The sequence below is a fragment of the Hemicordylus capensis genome, chromosome 8 (genome assembly GCF_027244095.1).
Source record: "Hemicordylus capensis ecotype Gifberg chromosome 8, rHemCap1.1.pri, whole genome shotgun sequence".
NCBI classification, from domain to species: Eukaryota; Metazoa; Chordata; class Lepidosauria; order Squamata; family Cordylidae; genus Hemicordylus; species Hemicordylus capensis.
The window spans coordinates 18,120,213-18,146,272 of NC_069664.1; the positions used below are offsets into that span (position 1 = coordinate 18,120,213).

General features: G+C 43.0%; 1 protein-coding gene across 1 annotated transcript in view; it reads left to right on the plus strand.

Annotated features, from left to right (window-relative positions):
- Positions 1–2,242: 2,242 nt before the first annotated feature.
- The window catches only part of TCF7L1 (transcription factor 7 like 1), a 73,976-nt gene continuing 50,158 nt past the window's right edge, over positions 2,243–26,060 (plus strand). The window contains exons 1-3 of the mRNA XM_053269044.1: positions 2,243–3,336; positions 3,489–3,552; positions 6,553–6,683. Of these exons, the coding sequence (XP_053125019.1) occupies positions 3,094–3,336; positions 3,489–3,552; positions 6,553–6,683 (438 nt within the window). The 5' untranslated portion in view covers positions 2,243–3,093. The remainder of the gene's footprint in view (positions 3,337–3,488; positions 3,553–6,552; positions 6,684–26,060) is intronic.

The following is a 26,060-nucleotide window of genomic DNA, read 5'->3' on the forward strand; positions in this document are numbered from 1 at the left end:
AAGGGACAATATTTTCCTATTTTTAGGTGTGTCTCTCAAAAAAATTCATCCCCATTTTTGTTTTTTGGGAAGATACTGGGGATGTTTTCAGAATTTAATTAGTAGGCAGGCAGGGCCGTAGCTATAATTGAGCGAAAGGGTTCAAAGAACATGGCCCCCAGCTCCTGAGGGCCCTACAGATCCATCTCTCCCTATTTTCTTCATTATCTCCCTCACTCTGGGGGGCCGCCAGAGAGAGGGATGAACACGGGCCCCCTCTCCCCTAGCTACGCCCCTGTAGGCAGGCACACACCTGCAGTAGAATTCTTGCAGTTTCAGCTCACTCCTATGATGCTAAATGTGTAATGGAAACAATTAATGCATCTTGTCTCTAACACACACACACACACACACACACACACAAACTTAACAAGCCAGTACATTGTGTTTCTTCTATATTAGTAAAATATTCAAGAGTTGCACCTATTTTGTAACAACTACAACCTGAATCATTGTAGGATTTTATGGCCATGAGACTGAGTTCACTTACTTGGCATTAAAGTAAAGGTGAAGTGTGCCATCAAGTTGATTTCGACTCTTGGCACCCACAGAGCCCTGTGGTTTTCGTTGGTAGAATACAGGAGGGGTTTACCATTGCCTTCCCCCACACAGTATGAGATGATGCCTTTCAGCATCTACCTATATTGCTGCTGCCCGATATAGTAACAGCGGGGATTCGAACCGGCAACCTTCTGCTTGTTAGTCAAGCATTTCCCCACTGCACCACTTAAATCAGTGGGGCTTGCTTCTGAGGCCACAAGTAATATGTGGCTACAGTCCTAGGCACACTTATCTGGGAACAAGTCCTCTAGAACTGAGGAAGGACGGCAAATGGGCCTTCCTTCCAAGTAAACATACACAGGCTTAGTGTGCAAAGTTGCAGGCCTATTATTTATTATTATTATTTTTACATTTATATCCTGCTCTTCCTCCAAGGAGCCCAGAGCGGCTATGAACTCAGTGGGCCTTACATCTGACACGTCTAGGCTGTAAATAGGTGTAGAAATCAAATTAATAATAATAATAATAATAATAATAAATATCAAGTCCTCCCCCTCAAATGTAAAAGTGTCAGAGAAAAGCCTTAAAGTGTTAAGGAATAGGAGGGTGACTAGGGCCTTTTGATGGGGGATGAAAGGCAATCACCCTGGGCTCCATACACGGAGGACCCGCACCCACCCACCTCGCCGCCATCCAAAGTATGGTTCAGTATTTGAAATGATCAGATCCATCCTTTTCATCCAAGGCTGTTAAACTGATCAGGTAAAATACAAGCCCAGGGTCATATTATTTCAATACTTTGGGTTACTATCTTGACAGAGGGTGCAGTGGCTGACATAGTGCACAACGTTACGCAAACGGCAGAAGGTAAGATTCATGCAGCTGGGCAAGTGCAAAAAAAATGCACCAAGTTGTGCAGTAGTCCAGCCTTCTATATGGCCATAAGCCATTGGGCCACACTGTCATGCCACTCTGTGCAATTTCAACGGCTACTAGCAGAGGCGCTCTCACCCCTGGACTTTCAGGCCGAAGTCCAGGGCCTCCACACCCCCGGGCCCCCCCCCAATCCTTTTTAGTCTGCCCCAAGTGGTGTGGTCACGTTAAAATACAGTTTAAAATAGTGTTAAGAATACTGTGCGGGTGGGGCGTGGGGCCCTCCAAAGGCCTTTAGGCCCAGGCTCCAAAATTACTTTAGGTGCCCCTCTGGCTACTAGGCTGATGGCTATATAGCCCACCTCCAGCCTCAGAGGCACGATGCCTCTTGAGTACCAGTTGCAGGGGAATAATGGCAGGAGAGAGGGCATGCCCTCAACTCCTGTCTGTGGCTTCCAGAGGCATCTGGTGGGCCACTGTGCGAAACAGGACGCTGGACTAGATGGGCCTCCTTGGGCCTGATCCAGCAGGGCTCTTCCGCTGCTCAGTGCTGCACAACAACGCTCTTGCACAGTTGTCACGTTCTGCCATGCATGTGCATAACCCTGCACTGTGTGTCAGCTAAAGAGAAGAAAGTGTGCGTGTGTGTGTCTGTCTCTGTGGGGGCCCCCTCAAGAGAAGTTCTCCCCACACACACACACACACACCGCTTCCCCAGGCCCACCCCCAGAGTCTTTAAAAGGCCCTGGGGATGGGGAAGCGTGTGAGAATGTGTGTGCGCAGCGTGTGTCCCGGTTTGTTTCCCTCTCCGGCGTCCTCTTTCGCCTACCCCGCCCCCTCTTGGGGAGCTTCTCCTGCGGCTGGCGCGCAGTCAGTGTCGTTTGTTCCATTTAACAACTTCAGCCGCCCGAAAGGGAGGAAAAAAGGGAAGGAAGGAAAAGAGAGCGAGCGAGAGTGTCCCTCTGTGCGTGTTGTTGTTTTTCCTCTCTCTCTCTCTCTCCTCCTCCTCCTCGTTTGGGAACGAACGACTGGGAAAAGGTCTGCCCTTGGTGGGAGGAGAAGGAGGAGGAGGAAGAGGAGGGGAGGAGGACGGAGCCCAGGGAGAAGCAGCCGAGCTGGGGGGTCCCCCGGCGAAAGTGGTGGCGGGGGAGGCGGCTGCGGTGCGCGCGCGTGTGTGGCGAGGGAGGGGGGCGGCACCCCCGTTCACTAAAGCAGCGGCGGGGGTGTGTGTGGGGGGGGGGGGGCTGAGAGAGAGAGAGAAAGGGACGGGAGAGGGAGGGAGAGGCGTCCCCACCCCCCTCATTACCCGCTCGGGGTGTCAATTTGCAGCCGGAGCTCCTCCCCCCGCCCCGGCCCCTTGCTCGCATTCTCGACCCTCCCCGGGTGGGCTAGGCAGGGGACCCCGCCGGCCGCCGCCGGAGCCTTCCTCGCGCGCCTCGGGGGTGCCGCCGCCTCCTCCTCCTCAGCATTATCATCATCATCATCATCGCCGTCCTTCTTCTTCTTCTTCTTCTCCTTCTTTTCCCGCCTCTCCTCCTGGAGCAGCCGCCGCCGCAGCGCCTTCCCCGCGGCGCCTCCCCCTCCAGAGTGTCAAAACTTTGTTCGGGCGGCGGCAGGACGGGGCTGAGGCAGGCGGGGTGCGGGGAGCGGCCCCCCGCCGCACCGGGACCCCGCCGCACCATGCCGCAGCTGCAGCCGGCCGGCGCGGGGGGCGGCGGCGGCGGCGGGGCCGGCGGCGGCGGCGACGACCTGGGCGCCCCGGACGAGCTCATCCCCTTCCAGGACGAGGGCGACGAGCAGGACAAGAGCGCCGGGGGGCGCGGCTCGGCGCACGGCGACTTGGACGAGCTCAAGTCGTCGCTGGTCCACGAGTCCGAGAACCGCAGCGGCGGCGGCGGCAGCGCCTCCGGCTCCGACTCGGAGGTGAAGTTGGGGGGCGGGGGGGGGGGCGGAAAGCAAAGTGTGGGGGGCGTTATTTGGGGCTGGGGGGAGGCCGCTTTCCCTCTCTCTTTCCAGCGCCCCAACTCGCTTTCTTCTTTGTGTCTCCCTCTCTCTTTTTTCTCTCTCCTCCACAGGCGGAGAGGCCGTCGCAGCAGCCCCGGGAAAGTTTCCAGAAGCCGCGGGACTCCCCCGCCGAAGGTAGCCATTCCGCTTTTATTTTGTGTGTCTCTGTCTCCTTCCCAACCCCCCAGGCAGCCCCCCAAATGGGGCGCAAGGCGATCTGTGGGGAGTGGGTGCGGGGAGGAGGAGGAGGAGGGGACGATGGCGCGCGCTTCCCCCAGGGACCTCCTTTTTCGTCCGGTGGCGACTCCTAGGTTTTTTCCTTCTCTTTCTTTCTTCCCCCTTTTCTTTTCCCCCTTCACTTTCTGGAATGAGGAGGAGCTTCCATAGATCCTGCTGCCGTCCCGTCTCCTCGTTTGCTTTCGTTGCTTTTGCTGCCCCCTTTTGGCTCTGCTCCTGGCAACTGCAGAGAGGAGAGAGAGAGAGAGAGAGAAGGAGGCCTGTCTGGTTTGTGCCTGATGGCATTTGAAATCAGTGCCTCTGAGGTTGCTGCTGCTGCCTGCTGTGTTCCAGCAAGCCTGCTTCCTTGGAAATAAGTTTCCACCCTGTAAGTAAGCAAGCTTACTTCCTTGGAAGCAAGTTTCCCAGCACTGCAGCTGGATAAATCCGTGAGCCCTTAGGTGCTTCCAGCCACTCTTCCATTTGCCCCAAAGCAAGTCCTACTGATTCAGCGGGGCTTGCACAAGGTGAGTATTCTTGAGGGCTGCAATCTTTGACCCCAACCACTGAAGCCAGGATCTATAGGCAGAGTTTCCATGCACTAAGTGCTCCTGACCTGTGCTCTCTTAAGTGCTCCTAGCACCAGCATGTCTGTTGGGAAACCTGTGCACTTTTAAGCACTCCCAACTCAGAATAGGATTGGCCTGAAATTATGTTTAAGCCTGGACAAATGGATTGAGACTTCATTCCGAGTCAATCGGCCTAGAATCAAAGAGTTGAATGGTCTTGTAGGTCTTAAGAATTTTTATTTGGATTTAGGAGCTAGCCCAACATTTTTAGGAGCTAGACAATAGACACTTGACAGAATTACAAGACTTAATTATGGACATGGTGGAGTGTGCATGGGTAAATTGGCTTTTTTTTTTTACTCCATTTACAAGTAACATACAACTGAAACAGGGTGCCTAGGACAAATAAATATTTTATTAAACCTACCTGCAGATATCTTATATTTAGGCACCACAGTTAATAATAAAATAATAATGATCTTTATTTGTTAGACACCCCATAATGAATTGTTAAAGTTGCCTTTCTAAGTGCCATGGCTCCCTGGCGCCTGGAATATGTCAAGCTCCGCCTTAAACCCATGGAAATCAGTGCACTTTAGGTGCTCCTAACCCAGTGTAGGATTGTACTTTAAAGACATTTAAGCTTGGACAAGCTTATTGGGACTTAATTCCAAGTAAATAGGAGGACAGAGTTGGAGGGATCTTAGAAGCTATCTAGTCCAACCCGCTGCTCAGTGCAGGATATTCGGAGCTAGAGCATCCTCAACAAATGACTATCCAGCCTCTGCTTGAAAACTTCCTTCAAAGGAGAACCCACTGCCTCCCTAAATAATTGACTCCATTGTCAAACTGCATTGAAAGAAAGCAGGATCAGAAATCTTAGAGCTGCAAAAGTAGCCACTCACCAATTAATGTTCACACTTAATTGATAACTTCAGAAACCTTTTTAAAATGGTCATGATCCACAAACTACTTCAGTCTGCAATTCAAAGCATGCTTCCTTGGGTGTAAATTCTGGTGTCATCAACGGGGCTTCCTTCTGAGTAAACATGTACACATTTGGGATATGGATTTCTTAAATGTATATGTAACCTAAATGTGTTGGTTACATCTTATCCTGCTTGTCAACCCCCCCCCCGCACCCATTTTTTGTGTTACATATTATGTGTGAATTTGAGTTTGTAATGAACATTAGTGTTTCTGTGTGTATGGAATCATGGGGTGGCAGTTATTCTGATCAAATTAACTTGAAGTATAGTGCTGTGATTTTAAGTATATGCTGTTAGTCTACCCTTCTAACCATAATTATATGAATGTATACTTCATTGAATTCAATGTTGCTTATTAAATAAGTTCAGCCTGGAACTTATTAAAAGCTGTAGTTGTTTGCCTGTTCACAATACCTGTGTTTAGTAATTTATGGCCTAACTGTAAAGCTTCCTTCCTTGCTTACTTGCCATAGGCAATTGGCTGTTACCAAGTCTGATATAGATTCTTAAAGTCGTCTAAACCACTTGAACTGAGACTGTGATCATATGTACACTTCCTAAAAATATGAACAGATTCAGTTTTATTTATGTATTTAACATATTTCTATACCGCCCAAAACCTGCATCTCTGGGCGGTTGCTTGGTTAAATTCCATTGGAAGTGAATTTTGTGATGCTTAGTTCAAAGTAAATGGTCCAGTTCAGGTGTAATGGAACATCTGAAAACTACAGACTGGTGCACTCCTTTCCCCCATATCCTCTCTTCCTTTACTCATAAGAGGAGAAGAAAAAGTTTTGTTTTCACTTTAAGAGCCAATCACAGTTCTGTATTACATATGAACTTGAGGAGTGGAAGGCAAGATCAGCTGTGCATTAAACATCCTGATCTTGGTTTGATCAAAGATCAAATGTTTGATCTTGGTTTGGTATCCTATCTTGTTCTAATTATAGTTAGTGGGAAAACTGCACTAAACTCTGACTTAGTATGTAACATGGACCTGCAATTTGTTTTTAAAATGAAAGCAAAAGCTTTCAGTCTCCTCACGTGTACACAAAAAAGAGAGAGTCTTATGAGCCTGTACTTCCTTGATGCATTCTCATAGTGGGAGACCATGGTTTTCTGAACCAGGACAAAGTGCTATACTGACTACAAAAGATTGTATGCAAGTGATATGCAAGCTTAAGTGGTTTGTGAATCATTCTACTAATGTTTTCCTTTCTCACTGCCTTATATTTCTAGCAGTTCTCCTAAGTTCTCAGAAAAAGTATTTCAACCCTTTTGAACTGAGATTGTATGCCTGTCTTGTTTGTGCCTTAGCAGCCTTACCCTCTCTGAAAGAAGGTGTTTTCTTTCTTCTCTAGTAATCAGAAGACAGCAGGATGGAAGTTTTTTTAAAGGAACTCCCTATCCAAGTTATCCTTTCTTGATGATACCAGAACTGGGAAGCCCATACCTACCGAATGGAGCTTTGTCCCCAACTGGTGCTCGCACAGTAAGTGCTTTTATTTGATTTGAGATATGGGAAGACTGAACGTTTTCTTCAGAACACGAAGGAAATTGAGATAAACGGAGTTCCCTTTTGCTCTACTGAACAGCTCTGTTTTGAAGTTGATGTGGATAATAAACATAATCAGAGGGAAACTCTTGCTACATGGAGTGCTAGATATCTCTTTTTCCAGATAGGGAGTTCAGAGATAGTTGATGCCCTGAATAATGTTTTCAGTTAAATAATCTTCAGTGCTGAAGAAACCTCACCACTGTGTATTGGAGATAAATTTTCTTTTAGTGGAGTTTCTCCCTTGTTCTTTTCTATTTCGCTGTTCAAAGGGCGTGTGTAGGCTGCTTCTGCTGAGTTGATAGGATCAGGAAATGCGAGGATTTCATTATCTTTCTTCACACTTTCTGTGGAGTTCATTTATTGGTGAGCCATTTGTCAGCTCCCTTTCTGGAGGGGGAGGGAATGTGTATCTAAATGTAGGGGCTACCTGTACTACTGGATCTAAGAAATTACCTTCTATTGGGAAAGGACATAATCGCAACAAATAACTTTTTTCTGCATCCATAGGCAGTTGGAGGAAGGTGGTTATTGTGTGAGGAGAACTGAAAATAAAACAAAGGAGAGGCTAATTTTATGCGCTCTCAGAACAGTTTTATACTTATGCACACACTTTATTATATCTCCATTGTGTTCAGATTGTATTCTAAGGAACTCTTGTGGTCCTTGAACATTTAGCATAGACTCCCAATGGGAGAATTTGTAATAGTGGCAAACATCCGTGAAAGATAACATGCCCATCGCTACTGACTGCATTATGTATTCACAGAGGAGCGTTGGGTATGTTCTAGGGCTCACTCTTGGTTTTAACGCATGGTGACAGTGAGGCTCAAGAGACCTTTGTAAAATGAATGTCCTCCTTAGAATGCGTCCCAGAATCCTCTGCAAATTGCAGAGGTTCCATGGCAGTTACATAGAGATTCCTCTGTGACTAATCAATATGGAAATGGTTTTCCAAAGCTAAGAAATTTTGAAGACTACTTTTCTGTACTTAAATCCTTGTTGGAAAGAATCCTGGAACCACTTCATGCTTGTTCCTAGGCAAATGGCCACAGATGCTTAATGTATCCAAGCAGGATCCAGAAGTGACTACCCAGGCTTGTCATATGGCTGGTATACAGCACTCACAGAGTTGTGTTGGTATAACAGTATGTGCTGGTTTTGGCATTTCTTTCAACTTCATGGGGGTGGGGAGAGAAAAGGTTTAGTCAAAACTGACTATTGTATTACTTGGAATTAAGATTTATGGTTCCACTCCTGTAGAGGGATTGGTACCTGTGTCCAACAGGATGCTGTGGTCTGCATATTTGGAGAAGGGTTTCAGAAGAAGTGTTTCGAATAATGGAGCTTCAGTCCTCCTAGGATCAGTGAGAGCTACTGTAAATACAGATACTGTACAGCACACTAAGGCCTGGTCCATGGGTAGTGTTGCAGATATCTTAATCATAGTTGAGAGACCAACTCATGCCCTTCCCCTCTTCTGTGTGAATTCTTCCCTTCTCTTGTCAGCATAACCCCTGCTAACTGGGCAAAGAGGCACCTTTTAAAGTGGCAATTACTTTAATATTTAGCAGCAATTACTTTAATATTTAGCAGCGAGAGAGCAATGGTCCCTATCCAACCCCAGGACAGCATCCTTCCAGTGGCTGTTGCTGATGTTTACCTTAAGTGTTTTTTTTTTTTATTGTGAGCCCTTTGGGGACAGAGATTATTTATTCATTCATTCATTCATTCATTCATTCATTCATTCATTCATCCCCACTCCCACCCCCTCGGTAAACTGCTCTGAGAACTTTGAAAAGCAGTTAATCATAGCTTGAACCCAGAACTTGAAGCTGGTTTGCAAACCCAGGTTAAAGCTTATCTTGATAAATGCAAGTTTGCAGTCCACTCCTAACTTGTTAACTGTGATTAAAGAGATCAGTAGTGTTGTGTCTGGACCAGGCCTTAACTGTAACTTCCATGGTTAAAGTGAGTGACTAAATATCAAAACAAGAAACTAAGCACTGTACATCAGTGTAGTACACGTAATTTAAAAATGGACAACAAAGAGCTCTGTATAGCATCTAAACACCTAGGTGCTGCTTCAAAAACACAAGTTCCCTATGTTGAATTGCACTACTGTTCCAAAGAGCTCTTTCTAGGTGGCTTTTGACTAATAACTTAATCACTTTATAGCATCTTTATTAAGACAATTCCTAGAGAGCAAAGGCAGAAAAAGTACAAATATTAGAATATGTTTTGTACTGAGCACTCACAGTCACCACCATTTTCTGTTGCAACTGTTTGTGCCACATGCCATCCTGCCCCAGAGGGTTTCTCAGTCTTCAGGAGCAGATGGGGCGAGAGTGCAGAAGGAAGGTGGGGTAAAATCTCTTGCCTTTACATGAGTCTAACTTCTTCCACAGGCACTAGGAGCAGCTAGGTTGCAACCTGATGTTTTTCTCACCAATTTTAATTGAAGACTGCCTGTAATTGACTTTCAGAATGTCAGAGCTACTTTTTGTTGGCTGTAGTACAGTTGTTTAAGGTTCTTTATATCATGTATTTCTTATAAGTGACAAAATGAATCCATGGCAGTGCGTTCGATATTTTTAAAATGGACTTACTGGCAAAAGTGCTTTAGCGTGCAATCCTAAACACACATACTGAGCAGGCGAGGGTGGGTGGATAAGCCTTTCTGAAGGCAGTGGGACATACTTCTGAGTAAACATTCATAGGACTGTTTTGTTAGTGGGTTGCAAACTCCCTGTGAATGTTTTCTTTATATAAAAGAAGGCTGCAAGCCCTGTAGAGTTCTCCTGAAATCAAATGGTTGAATCAAAATGTTTTCAGGTCTTATAAAAACTTGCTTAAGAAGAGGGTAGAAATAATCTTGAGAATATTTAATAGAAAAGAAGTCTGCTGTTTTCATTTTTTCCCCTTGCCTTGATTCTGGAAGGATTTTTGTAGTGACTTTAAGAAAATGCAAAAGAAATGTGATTGCATTTTAACTCCTGACTGTAAAGTTTGACGAGCAAGCTCTTGAATAAAAGAGTTGTGAGGCTGAAGCAAATCTAGCAAAATCCTTTTTTCCTCTTGTTTGCACTGCTTTTATCATTTAAGGGGAGACTTAAGACTTTTAAAAGCTGTTAATGGGCTGATATTGTGTGTCACTCCACTGACATTTAAAGAAGTGATTAAGCAAATTGACCCAGCTATAGATGGAGTTTAAATGACACCAAACTGAATCCACCTGAGCACAAATCTGAATGTCCCGACTCCCATTTCAAACTCTGCAAATGCCGATATCCTCGGGAGCTCATTGTGTTGTGGCCATTAGGGTTCCCTGCCTGCATCCTTATCATGCTTAAACATGAACCTATTCTTCTTCTCTGGGTTGTGCCATGAAACCTTATCGGTGATCAGTTCCCTCATCAAGGATCACCGTCTTCTTGTTTACTCTGAAGGCTTGGAAAATATCTTTAGGTGAATGCCATAAAGCTAAGAAAATGTTAGTAATAACAAGGTTCTTAGTGATTAAGCAGGTTGTCAGCTAAATCTTAGTCAATCATATGAGGTTTTTGCCAATTGATTTGATAAATCAACATAAATTGTGTAAGAGTGTATACAATTGTTCTGAAGCAAAAAGCATACAGTACTTTGTTTTTAGATGAAGTTTGCATATGTCATAACAGGTACAATCCTAGAAGAGGCATTCCTGCCTGTATGTGAGAGAAGGGGATATGCTGCTGTTAAGATGATGCCTATTATCTGCAGTTTTTAGGAATATTTGTATTAAAAAATAACTTGTAAAGTCTGCCCAAGAAGTCAGAAAGTCTTTTTAGCTGATTAAAAGTTCTTAAAATTATGAATTTAACTGATTAATTTTGCAGCCCTAACAATGAATGAGGGATAGAAAACCATAGAAAAGAGAAATGGCAATGTGAAATGGTAAAGATGTCCATTACATCTTTGTGGGCACTGGAGTCCACTGTATATTTGTAGCATATGTTAGCTATTGCATTTGCATGATTATTAATGGATAAAGATCATGGTTTGATCTTAGTTTGTAGGGGGTGCTTAAACACTGTTCACCACTTTGGATGCCACAGGAGACTGGTTTAACAAGTAACGAAGCTTTGCATTTAACTGCATGTACCAGCTGCGGTGGTGCAGCGAGGATGCAGCTTGCCTAAGGACCAAGAGGCTGTTAGTTCGAATCCCTGCTGGTCTGCTTCCCAGACTGTGCCTTCTAAATATATATTTGTAATCACCTATATCGGGCCGTAGGGATGTGCACAGAACCAGTGGTTCCGCCGGTTCGACAATGCAGGTGTCTAACTTTAAGAGCGGGAGAGGGTGCACTTACCTCTCCCACTGCTTTCTCCCCCACCGGCATCCGTTTTATTCCAAGCCCATTGAGGCGGCAGTGTACCTCCCCGCCGCCCCGTTGTCTGGATATGACCAGAAGTCTCCGGTGCGCGCTGGCGCGTCGGAGACTTCCGGTTATATCCAGACAACGGGGCAGCAGGGAGGTATGCTGCCACCTCGATGGGCTTGGAATAAAATGGACACCGGTGGGGAGATGCGGTGGGAGGGGTAAGTGCACCCTCCCCCTCTCTTAAAGCAGCACTCCAGCTGCTTTTGAGCCTCCCCACTGCGGTTCCGTGCACATCCCTATTGGGCAGCAGCGATATAGGAAGGTGCTAGAGGCTGATGCTCACTACCATGACAATGGCAAGGGCATCATCTCATACTGCGCGGGAGGAAGGTAATGGTAAACCACTCCTGTGTTCTACCAAGAAAACCACAGGGCTCTGTGGTCACTGACTCCGACAGCACAATCTTTCCTTTCCTTTACAAGGGGTGGAGGAAAGGAAAGTGGAGAGAGCATATAGGCTCACTGCTCCTTCCTTGATTGGTCATGAACTAACAAGCTGTGACTTCTTATATCATCTGAACTGGGCCATTGTGTTAGTTTGATTTTCTGATCAGAGGAAAGAAATTGACACTTTGAAGTCCTGTAAATAAATATTATGCAGTTGATCATAAATTGTATATAAAACAGTTCAAATTGTTGCCAAAGCACAACAGAATTTTCTTAATGCTTACAGACTTGATTTGCCATGTGGATGAATGGTATTTTATCTTACTTTTATGGGAATGTCTCAGCGCCCCCCCCCCCCCATTACTTTGGTTGTGATTGCTGACTTTTTGCTGCAACTAATTAAACCTTTGTTACACCTTATGACCAAAACAAATTGAACTAAAACGATTGTATAAATTATGAATACTTAGATTTTTTTTAACAAAGGGCATGGATATTTACTACTTATGTCATAGAAAAACAATGTCCTGCCTAGTAACTACCGGTGCTTGCTTCTGGGAAAGTTCTGGGCAATCAGTCTTTACTTGATTTTATTTAGTATCCTTACATTTATATTGAGTGAGCCACACAGACATTCTTAATTTCACAATTGCTCCCCTAAGCAAACAGAAATTCTTTAGTGAAGGTTTCCAATTATTCTCCTGGGTATTATAAAGAACCTATTTAGGGAAAACTGGTTGCTATAATAATAAAACCATCTTTATGTATATTTCTTTTAGGCATACCAGTCGCTAATCCCATGCGTGGCATAGTCCCCACTTTTGAACCGTCAGAGGGTTCCTTGCACATCACTAGTGCCTATAAAGTGTCTCCCATTCTTCTCCTCGCCTCTGTCTTTGACCTTATTCTCTTTACTTTGCAACTTATAGGTAACCATGAAACAGGCAACTACATTTGCAGACTCCCTTGGTCTTCTTTTTAGGTTACACCTGTTCAGTCCCTTCCTTTGTCCTTCTCAAGCACCTCATTCCCTGAGGGTTTTATGGTGTTCCCTTCTCAGTGCTTTAATGACCGGAACAGGTTTTTGGAAACTTGAGTAGTTTGCAAAAGCAGGTATCCATACTCTTTGGATTGAGCACTTGCTTTAGAAGAGAATATAAAACTTAGTGAAGTGTCATAGAAGAATGATCCATTAATATCAACGGATCTTAGAATTCACAGATTAGTTTAACCCAAAACCTGTTTTCTGAGGACAAATTGGGAGTTGACCACAGCATGTTACTGAAAAATAAATTAATGGAATACACGGGTAAATTGACCATCTATTTTGTTTTGTTGTCTATATATGTACATTCTAGGTGTTTATGTGAACAATTACTTCCAAATGGAACTAGTGCACCTTGTAAAAGGGTGTACTGATTACAGTACTGTTGTCTGGGAGAAACATTAAAAAAAGAGAGGCCTGAGGATTCCCGCCCCCTCCCCACAAGATTTCAGAGCAGTTCTACTACCTTAAGAATCTTTTTCAGGGTGGGGTGTGGTGACTGCAACAACGTTTGTTGTGGAGTTTTGACAATAACGTGAGCCAATCAAGGACCTTCAGAGAGGTCTTTACAAATGACAGATTGTTCTGAGCAACTGCAAAACAAAATAAAAAAAAACTTGGCACTGATCCTTGTTTTAAGTTCCTTGCTCTGTTTTGAGGAGCTGAATTTTCTGATTGCTTTATTTTAATATATTCAGTTTTTTTTAAATGTCTTGTGGTGGGGATGGGTTTAGAAGGTTAGATAGTACTTTGAGTGCTTTGTCTCTAGAGAAGCCTCTCTTTGCGTGGTTAAAAGTCTGTTTCTTATTTAGAGTTATTGTTTTGTTACATTCTTATCCTTGTTGTAACTGCTTCAGGCATGAGATAAACCCCAAATTCTGTGTAGCACTGGAGGGGGGGAAAGCTTTCTGGGATGAGTTGCAGCTGCTTTCTTACCTAATAAATGCAGAATGAGGGAGCTCTGGGAATGATCTTCCATTGTAACTAAAGACTGTGATTTGGATGCATAGATGTCAGCATATGTGTCTCCACTACTAGCAGCAAAAGAAATGGAAACAATGTTAAACTGTTCAGTATCTAAAATGGCTAGGTGACTGGTACCATTGAGTTGGTACATTGCTGCTTTATACACCAATGCATTCTTATAGGGTAGCCGTACAAGTCCAACAGAAGATGTCAGGGAGTGAATCAGCCCTTTCTGGTTCTCTTGATTTCTACAAATATATATGAAAATGACTAATATTTGTATACTGCTTTTCAACAAAAGTCCCCAAAGCGGTTAACATTGATATAAATAAATAAAGATGGATCTCTGTCCCCAAAGGGCTCACAGTTTTAAAAAAAGAAACATAAGATAGACCCCAGCAACAGCCACTGGAGGGTTGCTGTGCTGGCATGGATAGGGCCCGTTACTCTCCCCCTGCTCAAGAAAGAGAATCACCACTTTAAAAAGCTGCCTCTTTGCTCAGTTAGCAGGGGGCATCTTTTAATTTTGTAATGTTGTAATTTTGGTGCTGTAGTGCTGGTTTCCTTTAACTTCCTCCCCCTGCCTCCAGATAGCTTTCAAATTGTGTGGAGATGGTTACACAGTCAATTGACATAACTGTGTGGAGGTGCAGGCCGATGTTGTCAGCACCTTTCTGACCAGCCAAGTCTAGCGAGGTGCTAATCTACTGTTTCCACTAATCCAATAATTGAAATAGGTGCTGTGGACAAACAGGGCAGCACTAAATCCTGCTCCCTAAATAACAGACATGTTAAGCTTACTTCCTGCCAAGTGGAATGAGAACCACTGAAGCCTCCCTGGAGAGCCCAGTTGCTATACTATCGTGGATGTACTGGGTGGGGTGAGGGGACCATGGGGGCTCAATAGTAGAGAAGCCCAGTCTGAGACCAGAAAGGTGTGGAAAACAAACTGCTAAGATCTGGAGAGGGTTACCTTCAGTTGACAAAGGGCACGTTGGCTAGGTTGGGCAGTCAGTCAAGGTGGTATACAGGGCTGGATGTGAATGAAGTCTGGGCCCAGCATAGTGGGATTATTAAAGCTGTACAAGAGAGAGAAGTTAAGCCAAGAAACATGAAAACAGCAAATGCTTTGAGAGTAGCAGAGCTGAAAAATGAATGTGTCAGCATGTTGTGCATCCTAATTCTTTAGTTATAGTGAAAGGGTTCCAGTGCATCATTTCATTTAACTTCCTGCCATAAGAATAGAATAGAATTCTTCATTTACGACCCAAGGTCAGCATAACATGACATAAACAAAACATCTCATAGCATAGAAAAATACAGTTGGAAGAAGGAAATATGTAAACATGTGCATATGTGTCCACGGATAATAATCCATAAAAATTATAAAATTCATCAAGAAAAGCTCGCTGCCATAACAATACTGCAGTAGAACACAATTTGGCCACCTGCCATAAGAAAATCTACTGAAAGCATCCCTAGTAGATGTACGTTTTGCCCAGCAGTGTAATTTGCCATTCATCTCGGTTAAGTAGTTGCTCATCTAAGGGCAGTTGCTGGCTGCGCTGCAGTTTGTTTACCTTTCTTTCCACTGCTATCACTGTCCATTCTTTTGGCTGTTAGAGAGCTCTTCCTTCTTCTCCAGTACTGTTGCAATGGCTGAGCATTCCGTGTTTCGCTCTAGACTGTGCTCCATTTATCTGATATGAAATTTTAGTAGCGGCAGCAGTAGCTATGTGAAAGAAGTGAAGTTGTTGCAGTGGCAGCAACAAGAGTGTGTAGCTTTAGTACAGGGCAGCGGGCACTCCGCTCCAATTGAGGTGTTACTCATAGAATGGTACTGTTACTTCCTGAGTCCTCAGAATGATGCTTCTGTTATTGCAGCCTAAAACAGTATTGGCATTTTGTGCCGGTGCATCATATTTTGAATCCTTTTCGGGTGTTTTTCCATTGTAGCCTCTAAATATTCATGAGAAGTTTTACTGCCAACAAAGTACATATTGAGTAATGACATCTTTTCATCTTCTCTCTGTCTCTCCTCTTGAGCCTAGCACATATCCAGTGGACCTAGCACATATTTTGTCTGCCTCTTGCTTCTGATATTCATTTGCCTTGTCACCTGTAGTAAGAACTTCCTCTTGGCAAACAATAGGGGAGATTTTGTCATTTGGAAAATGTCTTTTTTCAGCCTGCTGATGTACCTCAAATTATTTTTACTGTTATGTGTGGGGTGGGGCTAGTAAGCCTTTTTTGTAGTTGCTGATTTGCAAGGGTGCTGTAAAACCCTTTGCTATTATCATCCCTTTTAAAATGTAACTCATTTTGGCTCTTCTATTTTTGACTTGACATGCTGTTCTGTTCTTGTACTGAGTCCCCAGTCTTTTCTTCCACTTATAACTTGTCCTGCTGGCTTTCAGATCCTCGAGGGATAGTTGAAAACTGATGTGAATGACATTGGTATCCAGCTGATTAGTTCGTTCATGTTATCTCTTTTCCTGCCTCATAACTGTTTTTATATAACAGAAGAGACCACTGCTGCAGTGGACTTCTCTTGGTTTGTGCTAAAAAGGGAACGCACTAGTAGTTTAAATGACCCTTGTTCCTGCACATCGCAACATACAATTGCAAACAGAAAATGTCCTAATAAGACCACATCATTGTTGTAAGTCTGCTTTGGGCTTTATTTATTAAACAGCAAGTATCCTTCTTCAGCTTGAAAATATACCTCCCTTCCCCCTTATGGCTAAATTTGCTCTTTCAGTTTTTAAAGTAAGCTGATCTCTGTTTGTGTTGTCTCCTTTAAGCAGGCTATGGAATTTAGCAAGGACCAATTCCAAAGTCTCTATTTAGTAGTAGTTAGACTGGAATGCTTGCTTTTGCCAGCCAAGGTGTATTAGCCAAGGCTTTCCCTTTATTTTTGGCACGAGATCCTTAGAGGCAAACTCTTGGAAAACAATGTCAGGGCCTAGAACTCTTGAAAATTATGGAGCATTTTCTTTCATAATTATCTTATAACAGAAAACAGATTTTAAAAGAACTAATTATGCAATATCTGTCCATCTGCTTGTTCATCCATTCCCATTCTTGAGGTCTTTGGGTGTTCCCATTTTAGTACAACCAAGCTAATAGCAACTATGTGCATAGTTAGGTTCCTGTTCCCAAAGGCCTCAAAACAGGGCATGGTGCAATAGAAAAGGAGAAATGCAGAGAAAGAGGAAAATTGGATTTTTATATAATCAATATAAAAATGAAAACAACCCAATCTATGTTCATTCATGCCTGTTTCCTAGTTCTCTTCCCTATAATGCCAAAACAGCAGCCCTTAGCTTCTGTTCATCCTCCCCCCGCCAAATGGCTGAATAATCCATGAATCTGTCTTAATCCAGCTCTTTCCTATCTTTCTAGTAAACCATCTTCCATCAAAAATAAATTTCTTCCCATTTGCTTCCCCCATATTAGAGACTTCTCTTCCTACTGTGTCCATAATCATTTTATTGATGAGACAACTGTGATAGCATGTAGGACAGAGATAAGCATTGCCTATCCTTGAGGAGCGGAACATCATTCTCCCAAAGGTAGCCTAAGGGCCGGAAGCATATTTTGCCTCACCAACTGGACACCTCAAGAATAGTCAAGTGCCATAATGGATATAATTGGATTTCCACATTCTCACTCGCTATGCGCACCGTGGTGAGTCAGCTGTTACCATCTGATGAGCATGACAACTCCCGACCTTGGACCTGGAAAGCTGAGCAGAGATCACCCCAGCAGTTACACTGCAATCCCTACCCCGTTCCCAGCACCCAGATTGGGAGGAAGGATGAGGATTGTTTGACCATTGTGTTGCAAAGGCACCTGGAGCCTGTTAGCCATGCAGGGCCAAACAGGCAATTGTTTTGCCTCCCTTTCCTGCTCAAAAGCAGGAAAGGGATTTGTGGGGATTGGGAGTGGGATTTGCGGGGATTGGGGGTGGGCCTGCTGCTAGACCATGGCATCCAAGATGTTTTAACTGAGCAACAGCTGCATGCGCATGTTTCGGCTTCCTTTCTCTGCTCCAGAAGTGGTGGTTGGTGGTCCCTTGGCTAATTCTTGATCATGGCCTCTGGGGTGTCCAGATGAGTGTCAGAGGAATGGGCGTACTCCACACCTTCGTCTCCTGCTTTTGAAGCAGGAAAGAGGAGTCAGGGAGACCCTGGCTGCTGTTACGGCACTCCAAGTTCTGGAATCAAAGAGCAACCAAATGAGCTGTGTAAATGTAAAACATTGCAAAATAGGCCCACAGACATTTTTAGTAACTTGTGTATCCACATGCACCTATGTTTGCCATCTGTGAAGAACAGCCCTGCTGGATACCAAGGCCCATCTAGTCCAGCATCCTGCTTCATACAGTGGCCCACCAGATGCCTTTGCTAAGCCCACAGGCAAGAGGTGAGAACATGCCCTCTCTCTTGCTGTTGCTCCCCTGCAACTGGTATTTAGAGGCATCTTGCCTCTGAGGCTGGAGGTGCCCTTTAGCCCTCAGACTAGTAACCACTGATAGACTTGTCTTCCATTATTTTATCTAAAATCCTCTCAAAGCCATCCAGGCTGTTGGCTGTCACCACATCTTGTGGCAGGGAATTCCATTATATGTTGTATGAAAAGGTGCTTCCTTTTGTTGGTCCTAAATTTCTTGGCAATCAGTTTCATGGGATGACCCCTGGTTCTAGTGTTAGGCGAGAGGGAGAAACATTTCTCTCTGTCAACCTTCTCTACACCATGCATTATTTTATAGACTTCTACCATGTCTCCCCACAGTTGTCTTTTTTTCTAAAAAGGCTCCTAAACTAAAAATCTGCAACCTTACAGCTTAAAAAGGTTTTCTATTAACTTGGGGGTGATTTTCACCCACCACAGGTGACCAGAGAGGTGGTTGTTTAAAAGCCAGTTTCTAGCTTGAATAGCCTTTGGAAAGCATATTGGGGTTCATTTCAAAGTTTTACAAATCCTGACATTGTTGCTGCTAGGTATGATTGCCATGGTGCTTTTATAAGACTGAAGAGCTTGGTAGAAACACTCCTTTGGAGATTCTATTTGAAAATAGCATTTCTTGCTGAGAAAGGATTGGTGTGTGGTGCTTAGGAGCCAGGTGTTTTGGTGTATGGAAATATAGTATTACTCACACACCTAGGTAGCATTCTCTCCAAATCCTTTCCCATTGTTCGGGTATTTTCTCTTGTTCTCACACAACCAAAGTAGATTAGCCTGCTTATCTTGCAGTAGTCAGGTTCATAGAATATTCTCTCTGAATAAGAACATGGCTCTGCCAAATGATGAATAACATGGGCATCACCTGTTGTTATCTTAAGTTGAGAACAATATAGATCTGGCTCTCCATGGAACAGGTTGAGACTAGAATGCATAGCAGTTGGAGTAACTAATCCAGAGTGTGCATTCCTAGAGGCACACACCTCTTTCTTCTGAGTGCTTTTTGCCCGTGATCAAGTGCAGCATTGCCAGTTTTCTGGAGAGGGTAATGATGTGCTTTTATTCAGCCTTTTATTTTGAGAGAGTTGTGCCGCATTTTTTGCAAAGAGATTGAGTAGGCTGGAAATTGGTTCTGTAACTCTGCAAAGACACTGATACCCTAAGACAAATAGAATGCCACAGTCAGTCCTTAAAGTTTATCCCCTAGCTGGCAAATGGATTCTTGAACAAATCTGTTCCAGAACAGCAGGCTGCATAAAATAGCTAGGGCAATACAAATATTTATTAAAACAGCACAGAATGTTAAGAGTTGGAAGGGACCTGGAAGGCCTTTGGACCTGGAGTCCAAACCATTGCTCACTGCAGGAAACTTCTACAGAATCTCTGGCAGATTGCTGTCCAGCCTGTGTGTGAAAACTTCCAGTGAATGACAACCTACCACTGCACCAGGCAGACGGTTGAACAGCACACTTAGGGGGTTGTTTGGCTCTGGGCCAGTCATGTATCTCTCAGCCTAACCTATCTCACAGGGTTGTTGTGAGGATAAAGATAACCATGTACACCACTCTGGGCTCCTCGGAGGAAGAGCGGGATATAAATGTAAATTTTTAAATGTAAACCACCCTGACCCATTTCTGGAAGGGCGGTATAGAAATCAAATAATTTTTTTTTAAAAAATCACATTTAAAAAATTTGCATTGTCCACTTTATACTGATGAAAGAGATTTATTTTTATCTCAGTATCTGAAAGATCTCCAAAGCCACTCAGTGGAGACAATTCTTATATGCTTATTAGAAGACAGGGACCCAACAATATCCCTGGCGGTTGCTAAATTTTGTTATAGATTGACCAAACTAAGAGAAGCTAGAGCACAGCAATCTGTTACTGTCAAAGATTCCTGATTTTATATATTTGATGACATTTTAGACTTTGTTTCCATTATTGTTTTCTCTTTTTACTGTGCATATTCTGTGTATATTGATGTTTGATCTAAGATCGTAAATAAATAATAACAAGTAGAAATAAAAAAATTGGTTCTAGTCTTGCCCCCAGGAGAAACAGAAAATAAGTCTACTCCTCCTCCTATCTGAGATAAGCTTTCAGATTTGAAGGTGGCTATCATCTCGCCCACCCCTTAATCTTCTCTTCTCCAGGCTAAACATACCAACCATTCCTTGTAGAATTTGGTCACGTGACCCTTCACTATCTTCATTGCCCTCCTCTGAACCTGATTCAGTTTATCAACATCCTTCTTAAAATGTGTGGCCCTGGAGTCCTAGGATGAAGAAAAATATAAATAATAATAAATATTTATCAACATATTCAGAGTGATTCCAAAAAAACAATACCAGTTTCTGTCACAATTTTGGGGGGCTGGAAAAAAAAAATCTATAGCCTTTAGAGCAGCTTCCAGTGTATTTTCAGTATCTCACCTTCTGCTTCTTTTAAAGCAAGTTTCTTAAATCTCATGGTTATAAACTTTAAATATTAAATCAGTGGATGCTAACACTGATACTAGAGTATGATAGCACTGTGCATAGAATTGGAACAATATTCGTATCCGATTCAATAAAGCCACCATCATTGTTTTCGATGCAAATTTGCTAATATTTGTACTGTCCAATACAATATGGAAAATATTGTATTGCATTGTATCCAGTGATTGGATGACTGGTGTTCTCTGTTGCTTATCTTCCAAAACTTGTTTTCCTTTCAATCTGGTGATCTTCCATATGTGTAAAATGCTGAGGTGGAAGAGGAGAGCAGTTATGTAAGTGACAACTCTAGTGCCTCCTCAGGCTTGCAGCTGCTGAAAGGATGCTGCAATTGGTACATCTGCATCTCTGTTCCTTTCCGAAAACAGTGCTTTGGGGGAGGGATGTAGAAAATGTGTTCTAGAATCTCTAATGCAAATGTCTGCACTTCTGCTTTGGGGGAGGGATGTAGAAAATGTGTTCTAGAATCTCTAATGCAAATGTCTGCACTTCTGCTAGTTGTTCTTTAGAGGAATGTTTGGAAGGTGTTTTGCAGAGAGGTTGATTCTAGTCTGAGTTTTTAAAGCTTTCCTTCTTGTGTTGGCTCTTAGCCTTTTGATTTTAAACCTCCGTCCGCCCGATTCCAGTTTTGTTTTCAGCCAGTTATTTGTTTGTTTTAGATCTGTTCATTTGCTTCCAATTTGTATGCTTGCATATTCCTGATTTCATCCCCCCCTCCTTTTTTATTTTTTATTTTTCATTCTTCTTGTCTTTATTTATCCCTCCCCTTTAAGGTAAAACTGGAAAAAAATGTTATTGAGAGTGTTTCTGTGTGTTGCTGTGACACTTTGAACTAGTATACATTGTGCGTACACACAGCCACACACTTTCCATAGAAGATCTGTGTCTTATTCCGTGTGTGTGAGAGATGCTCATGCTCTGCTTGTCTCCTCCTGCTCCTCCTCCACTATACCACCAATGTCCTACCTATCAGTGAGTCCCTGCATGCTGACCCTGCTATGGAACTTGCTGCTGCTCCCGCAAGTGAACTGTGCCTTGGCAGAATTGCTGTTCCTCCATCTCCACCACCATACCACCAGGGCCCTGCTTTCCCTGCCACCCTCGGCATTCAGCCAAGTCCCTGCAGTCTGATCTTGCATCTCGGGGACTTATTCCTGCTTCTAGCTATGATGGCTCCACTAGCTATGATGTATCTTACTGCAGTTGCTCCACACTCCGCCTCTGTCAACTCCCGTGTCAGTGCTTTGCCTATGGTGCGCACATCTCACTCCACTGCAATATAGTACACCACAAGCAGACTTCTGCCTGCCAGCCTCTGCATTTCAGCTCACTCCCCTTAGTCTTATACAAGCAAAGCAAAAATTGGAAGATGGTGGGCCTTCCTCTCAAACATTCTGGCACATACTGGCCTGCACTTTGGAGGACAGAAGACCTCTTGGGGGACTTTGAATCCCTACAAAGCATCCAAGTAAAGCAAGGATGTAAGAACCTGTTCAAAGCAGAAATATGAAAGGGGAGTGGGGAAGAAAGGGTTACCTGCTTCTTGGAAACTGTGGCACTTCTGCATGAAATGGGAATAGCATCAAGCTTTAACAAGGGTCCACTGTCAATGCTAAGAAAGGTCTACCATGCCTGAAAGTTTCATGCCATTCTGACTGGCAATAATATATTTATAGACATTTTGATGATTTACCATTATGTCCTATGGGCCATTATGTCCTGTGGGCTGATGCACCAACCTGATGACAGTGCATCTACTAATTCAATCTGGGGTGGCATTAATATTGGATGGATAGTACAACAATAACTTGCATTGGATCAGATCCAATAATTTGAGTGCTGCATAGCCCTAGGGCATGAATGTGTCTAGAGGGTTTGCCAGTAACAAAGACTTGTTTTAATTTTCCCAGTTCCACTGACCCTTTACTCTTGTCCATTAACTTCCTGTGAGTCTTCTTGCTCTATTGTTCTACTGATGTAATGTTTTGTACCTAAATTGGAATACACAGTTTACTGTTGGAGACACACTCTCAGATAAGTTGATCCTAGAACAGTCAATAAAAGGCAGTTGATTTCTGCTCCTTCTGAAAAGTTCATGTTATCTGATAGAAAGCTGGTTCTCTAAACCTTGGTTTGTGGATTTAAAATAGTGTAGCTTGTCCACCAACTGGAGCTTGATAATTCTCATGCTCACAAAAATGACATGCTAACTGCGGTAATACACTATAAACTTGAGTATAGTTTGTCATTGCATTTTCCTTACCAGTCATGTCTGGGACTTGGGTTCTCTTCTAAAGTGTAGCAGCCTGGATGAGGAGGAATGAAACCAAGGCCTCAGTGTGCGGTGCCTCCAGGGAAATGCACACTAGTAGGCAATGTATTTATTATCTCTCGGTCTCCCAAAATTCTCAGTCTTTTTCCTCTTGCAAATCTCCTCTCAGTGTTCTCAAACTTTTCTTCTTCAAAATCTAATCCTCCCTCCCTCTCTCGCCAGTCTCCTCAGAAGCTCCCCAGGGTTAAAAATGGATGCCCTAAGTGTCCAGTGGGGAGTATATTCATTTCATGGGGTTACAGGTCAATTTGCATATTTTCAGTGAGTCTCTTATATTATCATCATCTGCATCATCATCATTTATTCAATTTCTATACCGCCCTTCCAAAAATGGCTCAGGGAGGTTTACACAGAGAAACAAATAAATAAGATGCTGGTCATAGACTGTAATAAACCATGAACCAATAAGATGGATCCCTGTCCCCAGAGGGCTCACAATCTAAAAGAAACGTAGACATCAGCAACAGTCACTGGAGGTGCTGTGCTGGGGGTGGATAGGGCCAGTTACTCTCCCCCTGCTAAATAAAGAGAATCACCACGTTAAAAGGTGCTTCTTTGCCAAGTTAGCAGGGGTATTTAAACAATTTAAACAATTCAGTCTTGCTTGACATGATTCAATATTTCATGATGACCATTCATTAGTACCAAAAACTGAGGGAAATTGAAAGTGGGCAGGCTTGATTTCAGGCTGCTGATCACATGTAGCAATAAGTTATGGCATTTGGAGATATAAGGAACCGGGAAAATGATAACACAGCACAAAGAGGATTCTGTCAGCAGAATTTAAGAGGAATCAAGATGGCATGCTCTTTGTGAAGTAGTTTTTAAGTGGAGGCATAAAAGTGAGGAAACTGGTTTTATTGCAGAAGTGTTTTGCAAAGGAGTGGTTTGCTTATCTGGAGAAAACCATTGTTTTTAGGCTGTTGTGGTACATAGAGTATATTCTGTCCCTGTGTTGAATGATCAGTCTTGCAACATTGAAAAGGTGTTTTGTAGCAATAGAGCAGGTGGAAACTTCAGATATTTGTGATGAATAGTGAAGTGTGTAGTGATATTTTTAGGTGTTCCTTGCTAGTCAACATGTTAGCTGTTTGCTGTATGTTACTCAGCTTAGTCAGCTAATAATTTAACTTGAGTTTTTGGCTAAACAAGACCTACAAGATTCTTTCCCCCCAATTCAATTTCAACTTAAAGCCACAAAATGCTTCAGGCTGCCCTTTGTAGTACCTCACTTTAAGGGGCCTCATTAAAGGGGTGATGTGTATATGGTGTGGTGTGCAGCTGTTTTTAATTATTTCACGAAACTATTGCTTTCCTCCTGGACTTAACTGTGGTAGCAAGGAAAGAGGAACAATTGATGCATTTTGGGACTCAGAAAAACCATTTATCATTGTTCTGAAGTATCCTAAAGCAAGTGTATGGAAAGAGACTAATCTCTCCAGCCCCTCAGGAAATGTGGAAATCCTTCAGTATGGTCTTCCTAGAGAAGATCCACAAATCCATTCAGAACTGCAAATCCACAGCAGTGCTTGAAATGCTAGTTGTTTTCCAGATTACTCACATTTGTTCTTATTATAGAATGTTGAGGAAAAGAGACCCATGCTACTTTTTAATTTTTCAATAGAAAAGCATGGGGATTTTTAAAATGGATTTCTGCTGTTGTTTTTAAGACCACCCAATGAAACCACAGCTGTCATTCAGAAGAATAGGTCGGAGAAGGAAAATACATAATTGTTGAGGATGGCACAACAAAATGAAAACAAGTTGATGGACTGGTTCACAGGGAGTTTCTGATCTAAGAAATGTTTCTGTCTACATGGATAAAAATGTTTCACTATTCTGTTTAGGCAAATGAGAATCCTAGAACCCAAGTCTTTTAAAACTTTCTGACTTCCAAATAAACCAATTAAAATTGGGTTTATACAGTATTTGCATTATATCTAAACATTTATGGGGAAGAAGTGGGGTATGAAGGACAACAAGTAACCACAATTTCAGTAGAACAAAGGAGTAATTGTAATGCTTCAATGTATTCTAGTACAGATGGTTAAGTTAGACCAATGTCAAGCACACACCGCTGTCAGACTTTAGACTGAAATTATTTTTTAAAATGTATTATTGGTTTTTTGACATGACATTCTTAAAGTGCCATTACACGGCTTGTAAACAGATTGGGCTTCCTCATGTTCATTCCCTGTCACATCCCTTTTAGTTTATCTAACAGAAACTGGAGACAGAGGAACAATCAAGGACTTCTGAAGGCAGTCTTGACTGGTGGGATTTCCATTTGCTGGGCAAGGGCTCTCCCAATAGATTGTATCTAGTTGGCTTAGATAGTGACAGTGTCTGAATAGGCATGAATGGAGCCATTCAAGTTGATGGACAAGAGCTGAAAGCTGCACACAAAAGCCACTGGGCAGTCAGCAGCACTAGTAGCTTCAGCATTTGCCTTCAGCAAGGCAAGGCTCATAAACAACAAAGAACAGTATACCGGCTTTACTGGGGCTTGAGTTGATGCCGCTTCCCCACACCCAGAAAAGGCAATGGACATGGCAGGTAGTTGATGATGTAATACATTATGGACATGGAAGCTCAAATGGTGGGGTGGGGAAGCTTATCCTGTAAATTTGCTGATAATGCTTGATAAAGGTTGCTAGCAGTGTGCTGATTAGTGTTTGCTTGGTATGTTACCAAGAAAAAAATGATACAAAAGGGATTGGCCTGTATTTAAACATACAGTGTGGAGATTATTCTCGTAAGTCTAAATGGTTAAGAGGTGTGTATATTTAGCAAGTTGCTAGTGAGTTGATAAGGATATACAATTCAAGTGTGATCAGGTTTGGTTTTTTGTTTTACTTTCTGGAGATGCCATACTATCCAACATTCTTTAGTCTATTTTCTGCAGTTTGCAAGAATTATTTAGACTTGTTTTCCTGGGGAGAAGGAGTGTTCAACAGGTGTTTTTTTCCTAATTAAGATTTTTATTGAGTTTTCAGATAATTATGCTGTAGCAGTGTATTCAAAATATAAGATCTCTTGTTCCTACTTGCCCAACATATTCCTGTGCAATTCCCAAAGAACCAAATTCTTCACTAGACATACAAAATTAAGTATGTGTCATTCCTTTTTGTTAAGCCTTTATATGAATCATATGATTTTCTATTCAATATGGGATGTGAGTAAAGATTGTTCAACAGA